Genomic DNA, 22,679 nt, shown 5'->3' on the forward strand with positions numbered 1-22,679 from the left:
CCCCCCCCCCGGAAAAAGCTAGTAAAATAAGAACAAAGTGGCAATATCTTAGCAGAGGACTTCACATGTAATACAATGTCATATCTTCTTGTATTAATTAATAACTGTGTTTTAACAGAAAATGTAACATGTCATTATGTACTGTAATAATATGTGTTTGAAGCTCCGAATGAAAAATTGAATAATAATAAAAACATTTACACACCAAATAGCTGTGCTTTAAAAATGTACACACCAAATAGCTATGCTTTAAAAAAAATTCTGATCTTCCTTTCCTTTCCTGTTCTAGGCAGCGGGAAAATCGAGTACAAGGAATTCTATAACTTTATGCAAGAAGAGCTGAAGAAAGCCGAGGACCCGGCCAACCAGGAAATGGCCGTGAGGACGGCGTTTCGTGTGTTTGACAAACACGGTAGCGGATTCATAGACTCGCGGCAGTTACAGAGCGCCATGAAGGATTTGGGCGAACCCCTGTCGGACCACGAACTGGAGGACATGATGAAAGGGGTCGAAGTCGATGCGGATGGCAATATTAATTATGAAGGTAAGTAACGGTAAATCCAGTAGGAAGGAAAGGTGTGTGTGTGTGGGGGGGGGGGGGGGGCTGTCTCGTGGAGGTTTTGTCCAATCTAATTAAAATTAGCTCCATTATTACATGTGGATCTGACAGCATCCTGTTGGAGGTCATGTCCAGTTGACCTTTCATTCAGCCAATCAAAACCTTACTTAAAAAAAATCATGTCAGTGATTTGAAAATAATTTGAAAACATTCGGGATTATGCCGAGGGTATACGAAATGATTCAGGTGAATTACGAAGTATGCCGGAAACTAATTTCAATATAACATTTTATATAAAATTCGTCTCAAGACTGAAAAAAACCCCCAACGTGGTGGTATAGCCATAAAATCTGTTTATACTAGTATACAAGAGCGAAGCAAGCTCTTCCGTCCAAGACAGGGAGGGGGAGGGGATGGTTGTCTTCTCACTTACGACTTGGCACAAGGAGCACCGAAAACCGGCAGAGGCGGAAGAGGCGGCGGTAATAATTTTGAAATTTCTCAGAAGGAGAATTAAGCTAAAAAGTTTTGAAGTAATTTGCTGCGTTATGTCCGAAATATTGCTGGTGATTGAACGCAAATTTAGACGGTTCAGCCAAAAATTTAAAGGGTGTCGGATTTTTAAAATTTAAGCCTAAACGTACAGACCTATACGAACCAGGTTAGCCTTAAGGGTTGGTGCGGTGTTCAGGCGTCACTGTCGAAGTTGAGGAGGTGATGCATCTCCCTCTGGTACCTGCTGACGATGTCCCCGTAGTGCTGCGCGAACACCCTGCGCAGCATGTCGTGGGTCTGACGGTGTGTGGAGCCTTCCCCCACGTATGCCTGCTGGTATACGCCGTCGTGCTCCACCGTCAGCATGGTACTCAGTGCACCGGTGCGGGATTCCAGGCTGTTGATGTGGAAGCTGCCCCGTTGTCTGTCGTACCGGTGCGGGAATATTCCTCTGGTCGGTATTGTAGGCAGCTGCTCCAGTGTTGGGGCGTACACGACCAGGGGCTTCGTCCCTATCTGGTTGACCCAGCGTCTAACAGCGGATGTGGCCGATCCCAGCTTTCCAGCTGGGCGGTATCCCTCTGCACTGGGTCGGTTAGGTGCGACCACCGGTTCGATCCCTTCCAGCGGCGCCATAATATTGGCCCTTAAAAGGGCCGGCGGGTGGGGGTGTCGAACCGGGGAGGTACAGACGTCAGGGCTGGCCGGCGGGTCCACTTCGATCCGATGTGGTCTCGTCGATCTGCGGTGCGGCGGCGACGGCGTCTTCGGTGTCAACGGCGGCGTAGGGAACCTTTACCGGCGGAGTAGTCACCGGCTTCGGTCCCCACTATAGGTTGGACTATACCAATTCAAATCCCATAGGCGACCATGTTAACGTTTGTGTTTAAAAACACTATATGCAATATATCAACCAAACTATGACCCATAAATATCAGTACTACAACCCCTACCTCAAAGTATTAACTGCAGAAAATGGTACCTTTCATGGCTCATTTTCGGTATAACCAGATGTTTTTACAACACCCCTAGTTTCGCACAAAATTTTAGAACTTTTTTTTACATGTACCCCATACATGTTCCAAGCACAAGGCTACTTGACACAGTGGTACTAGATGAATTAACATTGTATACATTTTTAGCCCAGATGAAACTAATTTTTTTACAACCAACACACTCACATTTATAACCAATCACAGGACTTGTGGTGTTAAGTTCTCTATCAAAAGTTCCGGTGCACCTCGAACTTCGACCCAGCCGGAAATTAATTGGTATAGTGCTATCTGTACCGTTTCTTCCGTGCGCGTCACCTTCTTCCGTCGCTGGCGTCTTCTCTTCCTGGTCGCTGGTTTGGGTTGGTGGCTTACGTACACTAGTGTAACGTAAGCCCTCCCGCTCTTCTGTGACAGTTTATGCTCTGTCAGCGTGCCCAAACTCTGGATCGTCAACCCCAACAGTGGGGGGAGATCGACAGAGCAGGGCGCGACTTGGAGCTGCTTAGCGGCAAAGGACATCTTCGGCTGAGAGCTGGAGCCTTACACTTAAAAGCATCAATCCGTACCACTCATAAAGAATCTAAGACTTGCACAGCTTACCAAAACAATGAGTGTTCGTTCGCAAAACGTTTTGCCGTATCAATTTGAGCTGTTAGTAAATGAAGAAAGACACACATTTACTCATGGGCGTACGACCCGGGGGGGGGGGGGTAATTGCCCCCCCCCCCCCCCAAATTCGGGCAAAACAGTGGGGGAAATTCGGGCAGTTTTTATCTGGGGAAAATTTCGGGCAAATCAACCCCTCCAGCCCCCCTAAATCAAAGAGTCCCCATACGCCCATGCATTTACTTACAACAGTGATACTGAATTAAAAACGGATAGCGAGGCGGAGGGTGGAGAAACCGATGGTGCCAGACCAGACCGGTCGACCAATTTACAGCCCGGAGCCCAAAAGTAACCCGGAGACAAAACCAAAACTCGGATGCCAATGCCGAGGTGTATACTGTTCATATTTAGCATAAAGATACACCTCGATAAGATGTATTTAAATATGTAAAAAAAATATAAATGTAGGACAAACATTTTTTTATTTTATTTTTGAAAATATCGCATTTCAGGCGCTTCACTTTCATTAAACTGACTTGTAAAACAACATAAATGACTTGAGAGTATAATCAACTTTTTAACTAAATATATTTCAATTTGCATCAATAGAACGAAATGGGGTTATAGTATTTTTCTCTCATATAAAAAGCAGCATATTATTAGGCCTATTGGTAGGGTGCGTTAGAGTAAAAACGACCACTCACAATACTCATGTGATAATTTTCTTTTCTTTGGTACTACGTAATTGGTCAGTTTTGTCATTTTAGATGGGAAAGTCTACTTAATCAAGGGTTTTACAGCATTATTTACAGTAATGAAGCAGAGCGGCTGATAATGTCCATTAACATTGTACTATAGTCGCGACAGGTTACGCCACAATACCCTGTGATCTTAAGAAACTGGCAAGTATTTTGTACGTATGTCTAGACAGTGGTAATCACTTACCTGGTCGATACCCTGCAACATACAGCTGCCATTCAGGAATCACATGTGCAGGCCACGGAAAGAAAGGACCAATTAACTAAAACAACACTCCGATTCTCAAGTCAGCCCGTATTTAAATACATCGTACTGAGATGTATCCTCATGCCAAATCCTATGTTTGTATATGCCATATTTAATTAATTGTTGACGTTTCCTTCTTCGGACGGTGAATACAGATTTTGTTATGTAGGCCTAACATGAAAAATCTCTTCTTTAAAGCCGCACATCCTAGTTCCATCCAGCGAAAATAAATTATAATTTGGTTAATCTACAAACCTGTAACACACTTAGATCACGTTTTTATCAAATGGAGTGAAAAAGCAGGTTTTATATCGATAAATACCATGGGAATCTCCATGTCCCAATTGCTTGAAATAATTTTGAAAGTTAGTATTCTGATGTCACCGGTAGATGTCGCTCGAAGCACAACAATGCCTACGTCACGACAAATTTCACAGACTTGGGGTGCGTTCGTTTCAACTCTCCTGGACATGTTCCAACTGTTCTGTCCTGGTTGTATCCCCTCTCCAGATATCGTAAGACTTAGCAAAAGTATTGGTTTTAAGGGTTTGTAACGTTTTGTATTGAGACACTTACTTATCTGAACTTTATTGTTACTGAAAATGTTCACGAACTGTGAAGAAAAATCTCACAAATGAACAACAACAAATCGGATGTTGATTGCGCGAACCGTGCACGAGAAAATAAACCGAACCAAAATGATGACGGTCACGTGATATACCAACGTCTGTGACATTGAAATGGAAATATCCCCTCTAAAAATAGATTGGACATCGCTTGCTTAACGGTTTTTTCTCGACAACACGTCTTGTAAAAAAATGCATTTCGTGGTTTTACAAACATCAGGATTACCAAAAAGCATTTCAGGTGAATGGAAATGTGTATTCTAAATAATAAAATGTAAGTAAAGTGCAATTTTATTTGTGAAAAATGGGGTTTAATAGCGAAAAACAACGCCGTAATGGTTAACAAATAGCCGTAACTAGGGTGTCCCTTTAAAAAAAAAAAAAATCTACATTTTTGTTGTAACATATATAAATACATCATGCTGAGGTGTATCTTTGTGCCAAATGTGTACAATGTACACCTTGGCATTCGCAACCGAGTACTGTTTTTGTCTCTGGGTAACGTTCGGGATCCGGCCTGTAAATACTAAAATAGGCTGATAACAAAGTACTATGCGGTGTTGGTGTCCAACCTTTTGTTTTGCGATAAAATACACACGTCTTTCTTCGGATACAATCCTTTGGAAAACCGTAAAAAGATAATCCCGATCGTTTAAACTGTTTATTTTCACACCCAAAGGCCGCGCAGTAGGTTGGACTATACCAATTCAAATCCCATAGGCGACCATGTTAACGTTTGTGCTTAAAAACACTATATGCAATATATCAACCAAACTTTGACCCATAAATATCAGTACTACAACCCCTACCTCAAAGTATTAACTGCAGAAAATGGTACCTTTCATGGCTCATTTTCGGTATAACCAGATGTTTGTACAACACCCCTAGTTTCGCACAAAATTTGAGTACTTTTGTTTACAGGTACCCCATACATGTTCCAAGCACAAGGCTACTTGACACGATGGTACTACATCAAATAAAATTGCATACATTTTTAGCCCAGATGAAACTAATTTTTTTAACAACCAACACACTCACATTTATAACCAATCACAGGACTTGTGGTGTTAACTTCTCTATCAAAAGTTAGCCGGAAATTAATTGGTATAGTGCAACCAGTACGGCACTGCTGGACTGGAAAAGATCGTAAGGCACTTACTCCATATATAAACAGTTAACAACAATGGAAGAGTACAGCGGCTCTGACGTCACTTCCCTTTTTTTCCGAACGCTCACGAATAAATATGCATAAATCGTACTTTGATACTGATTGGCGTAATTTCTTCATTTTAAGTTAACTACGCGTATTTTATTGTTATAAACTTATTTGTATATTATTTTTATATCATTTTTCTTTTAAAATGAGCTATAATATGGTCTCGTGACATGTTTCCCTGGGTTTACAAACAACCACAACAGTATATAGGGTGCATTGACTAATGATAACAATGCACCCGCCCCCATTATATGTTATCGACTAACAGAGACTTTTTAACGACTGTAATTACATATCAAATATATTTTTGTGCATAAAATATTAGTGGCTGTAAAATAAACGTGTTTCTGATCGTTCTAATATTTGTACTAGGTTAAATTTCATTTTATTTCCTAATAAAAAAAAATTGTACGTACTAAATTATTTAAGACAAAATCCAGTTTGGGCTTCTTACAAATATTAAGACGACCAGAAACACATTGAATATACAGACACTGATATTCTGAACAAGAAAATATCTTTAATATGTAAGTTTAATCGTAGAAATATTTTACTAGTCGGAAACATCTTACAATGCAGCAAACTCAGGAATGTCCCTTTAAGTCAAGCATGTATTTAAAGCCGAAAATACCGCTCGATATCAGTATCGGTATCGGTATTGTATCAGTACCGAATACCATACCGATACCGAGATAAATAACCCCCAAAATACTAATACCGATTGTCAAATTTCACTGTCGCCCAGCGTTATCCTGGACGGAGGAGCCGGCATAGGTCGACACCTGCGCCCATGACAGGCGTGCACTACAACAACTTTCTCTGAATGTGCACGTTAAACCCTATGACCTGACCTGACCTGACCTGACATATAAAGAAGGAATGAAGGAAGGAAATGTTTTATTTAACGATGCACTCCACACATTTTATTTACGGTTATATGGCGTCAGACATATGGTTAAGGACCACACATATATTGAGAGAGGAAACCCGCTGTCGCCACTTCATGGGCTACTCTTTTCGATTAGCAGCAAGGGATCTTTTATATGCACCATCCCACAGACAGGGTAGCACACACCACGGCCTTTGATGTACCAGTCGTGGTGCACTGGATGGAGCAAGAAATATTTACGTCCCGCCCCGCCCTGTCATATAAATAAATTTTTATATACAAATATTCCTTTCCTTTTCAGAATTTATACGAATGTGGATATCAGGACCAAAGCACGACAAGTCTTCCGCTTAGCAGTGCAGCAAGTGCGCATGTGCAAATACAACTTCCGCCGTGCCTTCAGTATATTCTTCCTGCAATTTCGAAACTGTGCAAACGTCAATATCTACCGGAAGTGAAAATATATGTGCAATATGTCTGCTGATGTTGTATATACGTCTGTGGTGCAAGTACACATTTTAACATCATTTATAATCTTGCTCAACATTTTTTTTCTTTTTTTCGTAACTTTTATTTTAAGGGGATTGGCTCAAGTCATTGCCAAATGTACGTGTGCGTACGTTTTAATTTATCGATTATCTGGTTGCTAAATGTGCATGCATTTTACTGCATAAATTATGTGGTTGGTAGAAGTGCATGCACATTACTACATAAATTATTCACTTGCTATATGTGTATTGCTGTAATGATTATAAGACAAACTAAAACTCTATGGGCCGAATTTACAGAGCCAGTTATGATATACAGACGTCTAACTACGTGTATTTACAATGCTAAAACACCTGTGTTTAAGCAAAACATGCTTCGAGGCTCGCAAAAACCATATAGGACTCTCTATCTTGGTTAGCATACAAGCCCGCGTGGCTCTTAAACTCATTTGTACAAATTACGTTGATTCTTCGAAATGACAAAGTCAACATTCATGGTCTTATGCAAAACATTTAGTGTATTGTCTGTTCTACTGAAGGCACGTGGTAGAGCTCGCTGAGTTGGTGGCTGGATATCCAGAGTTGCAAACAGGAAGTACTTATGACACTTAAATTTTTAAAACCAAAATCGCACACAGCTTCGTAAATTTGTCCCTATGTATTTTAGTACATAAATTAAGTATTATGTTTTTTTTGCTAAACTGGATAAACTGTTTAGCAAGCAAATATGTTTATTCTACATGTATGTTTAGCAAGTAAACAATTGATAAATTGGCTCATATCGTATAGACTGGATGCGGCACGTGCGAGCGGTCCAGCTAAAAGAAAATCGAAATACATTAGACATCAATGATAGCGTCTAGACTAGATGCCGGCGATGCGTGTGTCTGCAAAACGCGTTTGGCCAGCCGCAGTGAACTAATCGTATATGCTGTATATACCCAAAACGCAAGTCGCAGACATATCAGACGCAACAGTCGGGCCGGGCCGCACGCACGAGCCGCACCCAATCTATATGATATTATGAGCCTCAAACATATATTACAATCTATCAATTATTTCCTTGCTAAACATACATGTAGTATAAACGTATTTGCTTGCTAATCATACCTGTACTTTTTAATTATAGACAGTCACGGCGGAGCAGGTGGTGGTGGGGAGGGGGGGGGGGGGGGAGGGGGAGGGCTGAATCAGAAATATTATTGATAGTATATTATTGGTAGTAAATCTTAAGGCAGAGATGAATTTTATTTTTAGAATGCAGGAAATTGCATTTCAGGGCTCCGTTCCACGAAGCTATTTTAGTGTTACGATCACCTTAAGTACATAAGATAGCTATGCACTTAAGGTGATCTTAGGGCTAAGATCGCTTTTTGGAACGGGGCCCTGGACATCTTTTTTTCTCCAAAATTATAAGGGGGAGCATACCTCCCCCCGAACTCCCCTTGGAAATTCTATCTCAGTCACACACACCCCACCCCCAATCTCTACTTGCTTCCGCCGTGCCTGATAGATTTGCTTGCTGATGAACATATCCTCTAGAAGTACATGTACGTTTTGACAAACTATTTAATTGCTAGACGTGCACGTACGTTTACACGTACAGTTTCTGTTTGCTACATGAGCTTGTGCATTGCAGCATAAACAGTTTGGGTGCATATGTCCGACGCTACATAACTGTAAATTTTAAAAAGGTGTTGAGTGCGTCGTTAAATAAAACATTTCTTCTTTCCTTTGCTTCACATACTTTTTTTTTACTACGTAGATTAGTTAGTTATTATGCACGTTTCCTAAAGCCGACGCCACACGATACGATTGCATATATAGCATCCAATGATTCGGATGAAAAGTGTTCCTGTCCTGGACGAAGGACCCGGCGAAAGTCGACACCTGCACCCATGACAGGCGTACGCTACAACAGCTTACTCTGAATGTGCATGGTAAGCGCTATGACCTGATCTGACCTGATTAAATTGTAATGTTTACAAGTCTTGTCACAGTCGGCTTCCCTCGTTGATATTATCGTACGATGCACTCGTATGGTGTGACTTAGCCTTAATATTTGCCATCGCGAGATAAAGCCGGAATCCTACGTCACTAACTATATAACCAGACAATCTATATATAAATTATTTGATTACTAAACTTATATACATTGTATAATATGTCTTTGATATTATTGATCTAAATGATTTCATAGTATTTGATAGCTAATGTGCATGCATGTTGCCACACAAGTCGTTTGATTGTTAAAGACACAGTCCCTAGTTTCAGCCCGTTAAAATTAACACTTAAGTCTACGAACCTGCAACACATTTGGATACGGTTATAACGGTTGTAGGAAAGAAAGAAACGGAAAAAAGTAACAGGAAAAAAAGAAACGGAAAGAAAGAAACACTACATTTTTACAAAAATTCCTCTCTTTTTTTTTTAAATTTATTTATATATATTTCCCAATTAACTTAACCAATTGAGTTTTAATTGTCATTGAGTCCTTGACCTATCCAATGGGTTCTTTAAATGTCTCAATTAGCATTGTCTTTCAGAAGCCATTCAAAGGATAATCCCTTCTCTTTATGTCCTCAGATCTATCCCTTTATCTTATTCCATATATGGCCTCCCAGATGGCTTCCAACATAATTACCCATGATATCAATATAAAAGATGTGAGGGAGCACCATTTCTCAGAATTATTAGTGCCATCATTAGAATAAATAACACAAATATATGGAAAAAATGACAATGGAGGTCATCAAGAGTCAGAAAGGTGGATCCAAAAAAAGCGCAAGAACAAGGGTCAGATTCGCCTCCAGAGGAGACTCAAATCCTTGTGCCAGGACCGTGTCAGTGGTTCCAAGTCCATTCCTGAGTTTTTGCATGGAGTCAGACACAACATTCGCATTACCAAGTGCTTATGACCTAAATTATACAAAAGAAATTCATATATGAGAATAAAATTGTCAACAAAGTATGAAATAAAACTGTTTCTTTCTTTCCGTTTCTTTTTTTTTTTTCCTGTTTCTTTTTTTCCTAGCCAAAATTGTTTCCTTCTTTCCTGTTTCTTTCTTTCCGTTTACCGGTTGTAACATAGTGAAGCTGAAGTCTTTGATGTTTAAACGTGAAAATACCGTCTAAATATATCTAGAGCTTGTCTCGATAAAATCCATTTTGGGGTATTACAAAAACCTGGTTGTAACATAGTGAAGCTGAAGTCTTTGATGTTTAAACGTGAAAATACCGTCTAAATATATCTAGAGCTTGTCTCGATAAAATCCATTTTGGGGTATTACAAAAACCTGGTTGTAACATAGTGAAGCTGAAGTCTTTGATGTTTAAACGTGAAAATACCGTCTAAATATATCTAGAGCTTGTCTCGATAAAATCCATTTTGGGGTATTACAAAAACCTGGATGACCAGTACTAGCAATTCTAATTTAAATTATCAAAAACTTCTTTAATAATGAAAAATACGTCATAGTGTATAGAAACTGGGGTCTGTCACTTTAAGTGTACAGTTAGATTATAAATTTTGCGACATGAATGATCTGTTTGCTCAGCATGCATATACGTTGCTACACAAAATACGTGGTCGTACGTTTTACCTCGTAGTCGTGGAAACGTGACGTCATTGCGTGGCCAGTGTATCGAATGTGACAAAACACACCGAGTATCTGTGCTGGCGCGAACTACAGATCTGGCAATCAGTTGGGACCGGCCTGGGTGGGGCAGTGGTTATGTCATCGGAACGTCAAGGCTCCAAGGTACTATACTGGGGCCCGCATCCCGGTAGCGCCTCCAAACCAGAGCGAGCTTTAACGTCTCAGTGGCTAGGTGTAAAACCACTACACCGACATCTAACCACTAACCTACTGACCTGGACAGCCAGCCCAGGACAGCGTGCTTGAACCATAACTGGATATAAGCTCGAAAACAATAATTATAAATGAATGAATAAGTCGGGGGGGGGGGGGGGGGGGGACGAGTGTGCTACAACAGCTTGGACACTTTTAAAGAAAGAAGGTTACTTTTTCGTATTCTTCTGGAGGTGAAGTTGTCCTCACACCATTGTAACCCCCACCCACCCACCCCCACCCCCACCACACACACACACACCCATTGTACTCCAGCTATGACCTACTAAGCGATTTCGACATTATTTAGAAAGAACAAGCAATACGAAAACTTTAATGTATTTGTTTTTAATCATAAAATTAAAATTCGCTAAATAAACCGACAAAAAGTGTTTGTTTTGTTTAACGACACCACTAGAACACATTGGTTCATTAATCATCGACTATTGGATTTAAAACATTTGGTAATTTTGACATAGTCTCAGAGAAGAAACCAGCTACATTTGTTTTCCATTAGTAGCAAGGGATCTTTTAATTGCACCATCTCACAGACAGGATATCACATCACACAGCATTTGATATACCAGTCATGGTGCACTGGCTGGAACGAGAAATAGTCCAATGGGCCCACCTACGGGGATCGATCCCAAACCGACCGCGCATCAACCGATCTCTTTACCACTGGGCTGCGTCCCGCCCCTATAACCGACACAACTTGTATAAAATGTTTACGAGGCATTGCTAATTTGAAAAGACAGAAGCTAATGGGACTCAAAAGTGAAAAATCTTAGACAATTTTTATTTATTTAAATTAATATTTACATAGATCTAGATATTGTCTTGTTTCCACAAACCATTGTACCTTTTTGAACATTTCAATTTGTAATTTATGAATTATATTTTGAGTTACGTTTTCTGTCTGTATCTTGAAAACAGAACACAATAACTGAGTACTGTCTGTCTTTCTGTCTGTCTGTCTGTCAGTCTATCTGTCGATCTATCTATCTATCTATCATCTATCTATATATCTGTCTGTCTGTTTTTGTTTCTTTTTATCTATCTATCTGTCTGTCTGTCTATTTATCTATCTAATGATATTTTTTGTTATTTATTCATTACAATTTTAATACATGTTATTGTGCATACTATATTTTTGCAATTTAAGTGCACATGGTCTCACGTAATACATTATATTTTAATTTGATCGACATTGTTGTAAAAATGTATCAGCCTTCATAAATACTCATAATAAATGATAAATCATTACGATTTTAAAAACACCTTGTTCATCTGGTTAATATGTGCAATAATGCTGTTATTCAATAATTTGATCTAAATGTTGTTTCCCTCATAAAGTTTTGAAATATTGTCCACGTATTCAGATCAAAACTCCGCTCTGTTAGATGTAACTGGATTATAATTACATTTGGTTGTACCGGCTTGAGATAACGGCTGGCAGGGGCGTAGGCTGGGGTGGGGGAGGCGACCCCCCCCCCCCCCCCCCCCCGCTAAAGCAAATGGTCCGCTTTCAGAACTAAAACACAGGTTTATACATATTATGGAGTTTCTGGTGGTGCAAAAACAAAATAGAAAAGGTCCACTTGGTTCATATTCGAACACACACGCACGCACGCACACACACACACACACACACACACACACAAACACACACACACACACACACACACACACACACCGGTCATGCTCACGCTACGCCCCTGGCTGGCACACCTGCTGTTTACGACCGTTTTTTGCAACAACATACACGCGCACGCAGGCACAGGCACAAACACACCCTCACACATACATCTTATTAGTTTTAACAATACCAACAATTGAGACATCTCTAGTGTATATAGAGGCATCTTCATAAATCAAGGCTAATATTCGTTCCTCGTATTCAGCCTTGATACATGTCGTCAAGATTACTGATATCCACTACTAGCGCCCTCTATTGGAAGAAAATTTGTAACATCGATTATGTCCCTTACACGATGACATCGCTGACCAATCAAAGCATCGGTAACATGTGACAATCCTGAAAGCAATATCAAAAATTAACCGCCGAAACTTTTTTTTTAACATATCGTGACAAACACGACACGTTTCCACGGACGCTGACGCTGCCATCTTTGTTAACAATAACAAGGGAATCTATAAGGAGCGTTGCGATTCGTTGCAATCAGATCTCATCGCATCCAATGAAATTTAAGCATTTTGTGGCACGATTTCTTGACTACATGCATCAAGGCTGAATACGAGGAACGAATATTAGCCTTGATTTATGAAGATGATATAGAGGATACTCCTCGAGTGTCTTGTGATAACATAATTTATGAGGATTTTTATACTTTTATCAACGAGTGCTGATAAATTATGATATCACAAGACACGAGGGGGTATTCTTTTTATCATCCATTATCATTCTTTTCATTTGCGACAGTTGTAAACAATGTCAGTAATGTTGGTTGAATGTCACTATATTTGGCAGCGGTAGACTCGTTTAACGAGCAGAACGATAGTGGCGTGACGTCACTAATGATAGGTTTAGCTCTCAAACAAACAGTGACGTAATAAAATATTGTCTTGTGATTAAAATTTACAAAAGCCTTTAATGGATGATAATCGTTGTTATCGAAAAAGTCGCTAGTTACTTCGCCAGTTGACCGGCCTCGGTGGCGTCGTGGCAGGCCATCGGTCTACAGGCTGGTAGGTACTGGGTTCGGATCCCAGTCGAGGCATGGGATTTTTAATCGAGATACCGACTCCAAACCCTGAGTGAGTGCTCCGCAAGGCTCAATGGGTAGGTGTAAACCACTTGCACCGACCAGTGATCCATAACTGGTTCAACAAAGGCCATGGTTTGTGCTATCCTGCCTGTGGGAAGCGCAAATAAAAGATCCCTTGCTGTCTGTCGTAAAAAGAGTAGCCTATGTGGCGACAGCGGGTTTCCTCTAAAAACAGTGTCAGAATGACCATATGTTTGACGTCCAATAGCCGATGATAAGATAAAAAATCAATGTGCTCTAGCGGCGTCGTTAAATAAAACAAACTTTACTTTACTTTTTTCGCCAGTTGATTTTGGAAGTTACAATCGTTGAATACATGAGTTATCTCCCATATTTTGTTGTGGAGGCCTTATGTCTTACTACACAGTTGACTTCCGGGTGAGAGTTCATTGAACCACTATAGTTCTTAATTGTGACACATGTTATGGTTCACATATTCATTTCTAGGAAATGGTGAAGAATTAAAACAATATGTAATTTTAATGGTAAGCCTTCTGGCTGTATTTTGCCCGTGCTATTTTGTAATATTTGGCATTGACCTTTTGGGACATGGGTGTATAGCGCAAGAGACAGCCGGAGTGAATCGGTTAAAGAACCACCTGTTCGGACCGGTATTACAGCCAGATGCGGTTATATAGCAAAAATACTGAGACAGAAATGTTCTCAATTTTGGAGTGCAAATAAATGCTTAAATAATGTATGTTCGCAATGGTGTATGTTGTTAGTGCCAACGAGAACCCGTTCTACTGGCAATCTTCATTTGAAGTTGGGCAATTAAACATGGGTTTCAATGGCAGATGACATCTGTGTTGTGAGACCCGTTCTATTGGCAATCTTCATTTGAAGTTGGGCAATTTAACATGGGTTTCAATGGCAGATGACATCTGTGTAGTGAGACCCGTTCTATTAGCAAGCTTCGTTTGAAGTTGGGCAATTTAACATGGGTTTCAATGTGTAGTGAGACCTTAGAATAGTTTGTTGTAAAATTTATTTCAACGACGAGTTTTTTTTTATAAAAATGGTTTTATTATTCATTAGATCTTCTTTTTTTTCTTCTTTTTTTTTCTTTTTTCTTTTTTTTACATAAATGGGGTTTTAGAAAAACCATCATATCATGTTATGACGTTCAATTGCCATCTACGTTCTTGATTTTTTAGCCTGGTTTCCATGAAATATGTAGGAGGTCGTCAACCGACGCAGACAGACAAAAATCGACTTAAATCAGGGAGTACAAACGCTACTTAATTTTACGTTATTAGAGTTATTTCAGAATTGGTCACATGGGAAATGCGGGAGAAAGCGATTGTGTTTCTGGGTTTAAATAACCTTCTTCTTTTTTCTTCTTCTTCTTTTTTTTTTTTTTTTTTTTGAAAGGAAAAAAAAGAAGACATTAATGAATAAGTAAATCCGTGTTTAACCTGGGGTTTTCCACCACAGGGACAAATGCGAATTAAATCTTAATTTAGCGAATTTATTTTATCATCCATTAAAGTCTTTTGTAGGAGATATCGCTGGCACTATAATTTGCGATATTCTCCTAGACGATATCGCTTCTTTTGTGACGTCACTGATATATTTCAGCGCTAAACCTATTATTAGTGACGTCACGCCACTGTCTTAAACACTGTAGTTAATCTACCGCTGCCAACTATAGTGACATTCAACCCACATTACTGACATTGTTTACAATTTTCGCAAAGAAAAGAATAGATGATTTAAAAAAAAAATACTCCCTCCGCATCTTGTGATATCATAATTTATCAGCACTCGTTGATAAAAGTATTTAAATCCTCGGCAAGCCTCGGGTTTTATACTTTCATCAACTCGTGCTGATCAATTATGATATCGCAAGACACTCGGGAATATCCTTTATTTATTAATAATTTTACCCCCCCCCCCCCCCCTTTAACATTTTCATCTCTATCGTCCTTAATCGTATTTGTGATTTTCTAGTAGAAAGTGGTTCATAGGGTTAGAAGGGTAAAACCCTGTTAAATAACACACCCCGCCTCCAGGGCCGTAGCTACGGCTCTGACCTCCCTCTTGTGATCAATTCTGGAACCGCCCTTACGTAATTGTTCTTCATTCTAGTGTATGAAATAATTTTAGCTTCGTGTTAATGTGTTGTATAATTCTGTCACGTGTATTGGACTGCTCACGATCTATGTAACAAAACATTTTTCTATTTAAAAGACCATTGTTGAAATAACTTCACCTTTTTAAATTATATGTGTGTGTTGTTTATACAATGTATTAAGTATTTTTGCTATTTTCTTAAAATTAATATTAATAAACGAATAATGAATGAGTTTGTTGTTTGTTTTGTTTTTTTGTTATTGTGCAATCAATTAATCATGATGTAACGTGGTTAAAGGGACATATCCTAGTTTTTAAACACTTAAAAGGCATATTTTTCACTTTTCGAGCCGTTTTGGATAACTTAGATTGCATTGTTTAGTATAACCATTTACGTACATTCGAAGTGTTTTGGGTCATCCTGGTGTTTTTAATATCACAAAATATATTTCTCATATTTGTGAAAATGCACGTGCGTCTGAGAAGTAACAGTTATGGAGTCGAGTTTTAGTCTATTTTTAGAGGGTATTTCACCATTTCAAAGTCACAGACTCATGTTTCACACTGTTGTAACTTTATCCAGATGTGTTACAGGTTTGTAGATTAACTAAACTTGGTGTTAATTTTCACGGGTTGAAACTAGGGTGTGAGATTGCTTTAACAGCCAGAGCCGTGTCTAGCCAGCAGTTGGAAACGGGGAACGTATTAGCATATAAATTTCGCAAAGCATGCAAAGCCACCCTGTACTAAAATAAGAATTGGAAAGAAGGAAATGCTATATTTAACGATGCACTCGACACATTTTATTTACGGTTATATGGCGTCAGACATATGGTTGGACCACACAGATATTGAGAGAGGAAACCTGCTGTCACTACTTCATGGGCTAGTCTTTTTCGATTAGCAGCAAGGGATCTTTTATATGCACCATCCCACATACAGGGTAGTACATACAACGGCATTTGATATACCAGTCGTGGTCACCGGCTGGAACGAGAAAAATAACCCAGTGGGTCCACCGACGGGGATCGATCCCAGACCTACCGCGCATCGAGCGAGCGCTTTACCACTGGGTCACGCCCCGCCCTCGTATCCAGGTAGACAAAAAGGACATTTTTAAATTAAAGAAGAAAGAAAGAGACCAACCCCCCCCCCCCCCCCCCCCAATGACCCACCACTAGGTATGGCTATTGAAACACTTGGTATCCCCGCCCACTCCACCCTCGTTACCTTGAGTAGTATTGCTGATTTGTATGGGGGTGGGGTAGGGGTCACCTGCTATATGAATAGTGGCAATGCAAGCTTAGAAATAAGCTAAGGCTAACCTTTATAGTTTAAGCTAACTTATATATAGTTATATATATATATATATATATATATATATATATATATATATATATATATATACACACACAAGGGCGGGACGTAGCCCAGTGGTAAAGCTCTCGCTTGGTGCGCAATCGGTCTAGGATCGATCCCCGTCGGTGGGCCTATTGGGCTATCTCTCACTCTCACGACTGGTATATGAAAGGCCGTGGTATGTGCTATCCTGTCTGTGGGATGGTGCATCTAAAAGATCCCTTACTACTAATGGAAAAATGCAGCGGGTTTCATCTCTATGACTGTCTCAAAATTACCATATGTTTGACATCCAATAGCCGATGATTCATAAATCAATGTGTTCTAGTGGTGTTGTTAAACCAAAAACAAACTTTAAACTTTTAATATATACACACAATAACACAAAAGCGTACGAGACAGGGGCAGGGGGGGGAAAACTCAAATTCTGGCAAAAATGATAGAGATATTCTGGTTAACTTGAGACCTTTTTACCAAGTATTTTCATCATTTTACCCTCAAAATTAGCTGTAATCCATGTACAAATGCGTAGTGATTCGTTTACCACCCTATATAGCTGTTTGGCAGTAACGCTAATATGAATAAATGTTGTTATCCAGACTGGGTAATTTTCGTTTGATTTGGGCAAAAACCAGCCTGCCTCCCTACAAAAACGTGAACCCGTACGCCTATGCAATAACATACTCACTCACTCACTCACTCACACTCTCTCTCTCTCTCTCTCTCTCTCTCTCTCTCTCTCTCTCTCTCTCTCTCTCTCTCTCTCTCTCTCTCTCTCTCTCTCTCCCCTCCTTCCTTCCTCCCCTCTAACACTCCAGTCCAATAATTAGTAGTTTCCTAAGTCATTCATCTATTATTCACCAACACTGCACTAATGTGATTCAAGTATCACTCACCGTCTCCACACTAATGAAGGCCACTTCACACCATTTCGGTCACACATTGGATTACGACAAGGAAGCATTTTATCGCCGACCCATTTCATTATGTTTATTAATGATTTAGAAACTAATGTAGGCAAGGCTGAACGTAAGCCGGTGATTTACTTTTATTAAAGGGACATACCCTAGTTTTTAAACACTAACACATATTTTTCACTTTTATAACCGTTTTTGATAACTTAAATCCTACTTTAATATTTAGATTTTATTGTTTAGATTATCAATTTTCATATATTCGAAGTGTTTTTGGTCATCCTGGTGTTTTTAACATCACAAAATGGATTTCTCATATTTTTAAAAACACACGTGCGTCTGAGAAGTAACAGTTATGGAGTCAAGTTTTAATCTATTTTTAGAGGGTATTTTACCATTTAAAAGTCACAGACTCGTGTTTTACTTAATTGTAACTTTATCCAAATGTGTTACAGGTTTGTAGATTAACTAAACTTAGTGTTAATTTTCACGGGTTGAAACTAGGGCATGTCCCTTTAACTGAAGAACAAAATGGGTTGCTAAAGCCCCTTGGGTAACTTTTCAGAGACAGGTAGTGTAATCATAATGGCCAATTATATATTACATATGTAAAACTATTACTTTTACTTTTAGTGGAGACTGATGAACAAACAAGTTTTACTGCATATGCAATGAATGAATAAATGAAAGAGTGAGTGAATGTGCGAGCGAAAGAACGAGTGAGTGATTGGGTGAGTGAGTGAGCGGGCAGGCAAACGAGGGAACGAACGAGCGAGCGAGTCAGTGAATGAATGAATGAACTGATTTTAACAACACCGCAGCACAAAAGAAACTGTTTGAATGAATTGACGATTAATATCAACATAAAAATTCAAAAGTTACATTAAATCACCGTGTAATATTGCATATACAGTAACATTATAGTGTATTCAGTCATGTAAAGATTTATATTTGCTATACAGTGACTCACACAAGACGCAGTCAAATGACTATTCACCTGTCTCGGTGGTGTAGTGGTTAAACCATCTGACAAAAGGCTAGTAGGAATTGGGTTCGCAGCCCGGTACCGGTTCTCACCCAGAGCGAGTTTTAACGACTCGGTGGGTAGGTGTAAGACCACTACACCGACTTCTCCCTCACTAAATACTAACTCACTATCCTGGACAGACAGCCCAGATAGCTGGTGTGTGCTCAGGACAGTGTGCTTGAACCTTAATTGGATATAAGCACAACAATAAGTTGAAATAAATAAATAAATGACTATTCACTGCCGATACACTAAAAACATTAATTACCATCGCTGAATTAACGGAATGCACAACAATATTTGAAAAGAATGAATAAATGATTTTGGTGTACGGCGACGCGGTCGAGAAGACGAAAAGGAGGTGGAGGAAGAGGAAAAATGTGCCAGGTGTGGCACGGGGGGGGGGGGGGGGGGGGAGCAAAACTGGCGGCTCAACCGCCAGCGGCGGTCCCTTCTGCGTCGCCGAAGGATGCTCACAACGTGCCGATGTGCGAGACGCCCACAGACGGACCTCCATCCCCCTCTACCGGCCTCGGTGGCGTAGTGGTTAGGCCATCGGTCTACAGGCTGGTAGGTACTAGGTTCGGATCCCAGTCGAGGCATGTGATTTTTAATTCAGATACCGACTCCAAACCCTGAGTGAGTGTTCCGCAAGGCTCAATGGGTAGGTGTAAACCACTTCCACCGACCAGTGACCCATAACTGGTTCAACAAAGGCCATGGTTTGTGCTATCTTGCCTGTGGGAAGCGCAAATAAAAGATCCCTTGCTGCTAATCGGAAAGAGTAGCCCATGTAGTGGCAACAGCGGGTTTCCTCTCAAATGCTGTGTGGTCCTTAACCATATGTCCGACGCCATATAACCGTAAATAAAATGTGTTGAGTGCGTCGTTAAATAAAACCTTTCTTTCTTTCCATCTCCCTCTACGCCACCGCCTACACGTAAATAAAACATTTCTTTCTTTCTTTCGGTTGCGAAGAGGAAGGCCGTCGCTTAGCCGAGCGACCAGCCTGACAAGGCAAGGCCTCCACCTTCACAGGCACCGTCCTCCTCCGTCTCGGAAGCCGTCTGAAAAGTTCATATCGGGAAAATCAGGTCCGACTTCTTGAAGTCCGTGCAGGGGGACACCTCGGATCCGGTATCACTGATGGGCGGACTAGTGGAACCAGAGCTTCAACAACTGCCTGATGGAAGCACTTACGAGCTACACACCATCAAGTCTAAAGTCGGCAAGACGGGGTTGGTACTAACTCATCGCCGAGAAGGAGTCTACCAACAAGAGATCCTGGTTAGAGCGATGGATAGCCACACCATCCACAGAATCGTCAAGGCCCTTTTCGGCAATGACTACCAGAGTGTCATTACCATCCTCGCCGACCAGAGATGGAAGCACTTCATCCCCGCCTTTGCCGGTTAACCGCTCATCAGTTCGCCGTAGGCCAACCTTCAAGAACTTTACCTCTAGGTAAGGGCTTAGTCGGACTTTAAACATTTTGGCTGTAATTAAAAAAATTATGTTTAGTTTTTTATATATAGTCCGACACACTTTATTTTTGATAGCCCATCTAAATTGCTCAAATCACCTTAAAACCTTTTCGACCGGCACTCTAATTTTATTTTGGGACTAAAACTCTGTATTTCAGCACAGCACTACACCTGTCAATCTAGGCGTTTTCTTGACGGTATACAACCCATCTCGTTCCTACAAGCTGTGCACCCCAACGGCCTTAACGTGGGCATATATATCGGACTTTAAACTTTTAGACCTTCGTTAAAAAAATGTATGTCGAAATTACTTTAAAAAAAAAAAAAAATTAAATAGTCCGATCCTCTCTTCTTTCTCTTATTTATTTTTGGACTGTCCTTCTAAAATGCTCCAAATTATATAAATATTCGGCCGAGCAGTCAATTCTTTTTTATTTTTGGCTTGTACCTTTTTATTACTAGTATTATTATTTTTTAATTCTATTAACTTTTTTACTAATTGCTATTTTCCAAATTCTGCCTATTTTTAACTCTCCCCCCTCCCCCATCCAGAGTCAAACCACCGGTAGGACTCTGGATGGGCGTGTTCGAAACCCTAGTGGTATATGGGCACGTTAAACTAGTTATCTATCTATCTATCTATTAAAGTCTGGATGGGAGGCTGGACGAACATATCATCATAGTCGAGACTGATCGCGGACACTAATGTAGACTCAGTCTTACTTGGAGTTTTCAGGTCTGCAAAACAAACGAGGGAAGGAAGGAAAGAAATGTTTTACTTAACGACGCACTCAGCATTTTTTATTTACGGTTATATGGCGTCGGACATATGGCGCTGTCGCTATTTCATTGCTTACTCTTTTCGATTAGCAGCAAGGGATCTTTTATATGCACCAACCCACAGACTGGATAACACATACCACAGCCTTTGATATACTAGTTGTGGTACACTGGCTGGAGCGAGAAATAACACAATGGGGCCCACCGACGGGGATCGATCCCAGACGGGCCGCGTATCAAGCGAACGCTTTATCACTAGGCTATGTCCCGCCCCGCAAAAAAAGAAAAAGATTTCATTAGTATAATTTAAGGGGCATGATTTAGCGCAGTCAGTTGAGTACTCGCTTGAGGTTCTTGGGTCGCAGGATCGAACCACCTCGGTGGATCCACTGAACTAATTGGCGTTTTCTCGTTCCAACCAGTGCAGAACAACTGGACAAAGGCTATGGTGTGTACTTTCCTGTCTGTGGGAAAGTGCATATAAAAGATCCCTTCGATGCATCAGGAAATATGTAGCGGGATTCCTGTGATGACTACGTGTCAGAATTACCAAATGTTTGACATCCAACATCCAATATCCACAAGAGATATTGATTTAATAATCATCGGCTTTTGGATGTCAAACATTTAGTCATTTTGACATATAGTCTTAGAGAAAGAAAGAAATGTTTTATTTAACGACGCACTCAACACATTTTATTTACGGTTATATGGCGTCAGACATATGGTTAAGGACCACACAGATTTTGAGACGAAACCCGCTGTCGCCACATAGGCTACTATTTTACGACAGGCAGCAAGGGATCTTTTATTTGCGCTTCCCACAGGTAGGATAGCACAAACCATGGCCTTTGTTGAACCAGTTATGGATCACTGGTCGGTGCAAGTGGTTTACACCTACCCATTGAGCCTTGCGGAGCACTCACTCAGGGTTTGGAATCGGTATCTGGATTAAAAAACCCATGCCTCGACTGGGATCCGAACCCAGTACCTACCAGCCTGTAGACCGATGGCCTGCCACGACGCCACCGAGACCGGTATATAGTCTTAGAGAGGAAACCCGCTACATTTTTCCATTAGTAGCAACAGACAGGATAGCACATACCACTTTGACAGTTCAGGAACAAGTCAAAATAGTATGTAAACATCACGATCTCCGTCTCTTCCACACTAGTAATGTTTGTGTTCGGCTTATATTATATTATATTTATATTATATTATATTAATACAATTTGTGTGAATTGGATTGGATGACATATTAACGTGCTTATATCCAATTAAGGTTCAAGCACGTCTCAACCGGGCACAATCTCTGACTTAGCCAGTGACTGGGTCCGGAACAGAAAGGGAGGGGGAGGGGGGTGGAATGGGGGTCTGTGTGAAAACGAGTTTTGTATCTTCAAAATGAACGCCAAACAAACGTAGAGCTGATAAATCGACCTAGCATACAACTAACCAAAAATAAGAGTTATGTCCCTTGATTATCAGAACTGGTGGAAAACAACCATTAGTAGCAACTC

At 40.3% G+C, this 22,679-nt stretch overlaps 1 protein-coding gene across 3 annotated transcripts in view; it reads left to right on the forward strand.

Moving 5' to 3' along the window:
- The window catches only part of LOC121376985 (calmodulin-A-like), a 113,010-nt gene extending 104,885 nt beyond the window's left edge, over nt 1-8,125 (forward strand). For 2 of the 3 annotated variants that reach the window (XM_041504804.1, XM_041504803.1), the window contains exons 4-5: nt 290-544; nt 6,693-8,123. In XM_041504804.1, the coding sequence (XP_041360738.1) occupies nt 290-544; nt 6,693-6,745 (308 nt within the window). In that variant the 3' untranslated portion in view covers nt 6,746-8,123. Of the gene's footprint in view, nt 1-289; nt 545-6,692 lie in introns of all 3 variants that reach the window. The other variant, XM_041504802.1, reaches the window with a different exon arrangement.
- Nucleotides 8,126-22,679: the final 14,554 nt, after the last annotated feature.

The sequence above is a fragment of the Gigantopelta aegis genome, chromosome 7 (assembly GCF_016097555.1).
Source record: "Gigantopelta aegis isolate Gae_Host chromosome 7, Gae_host_genome, whole genome shotgun sequence".
Classification (NCBI taxonomy): Eukaryota; Metazoa; Mollusca; class Gastropoda; order Neomphalida; family Peltospiridae; genus Gigantopelta; species Gigantopelta aegis.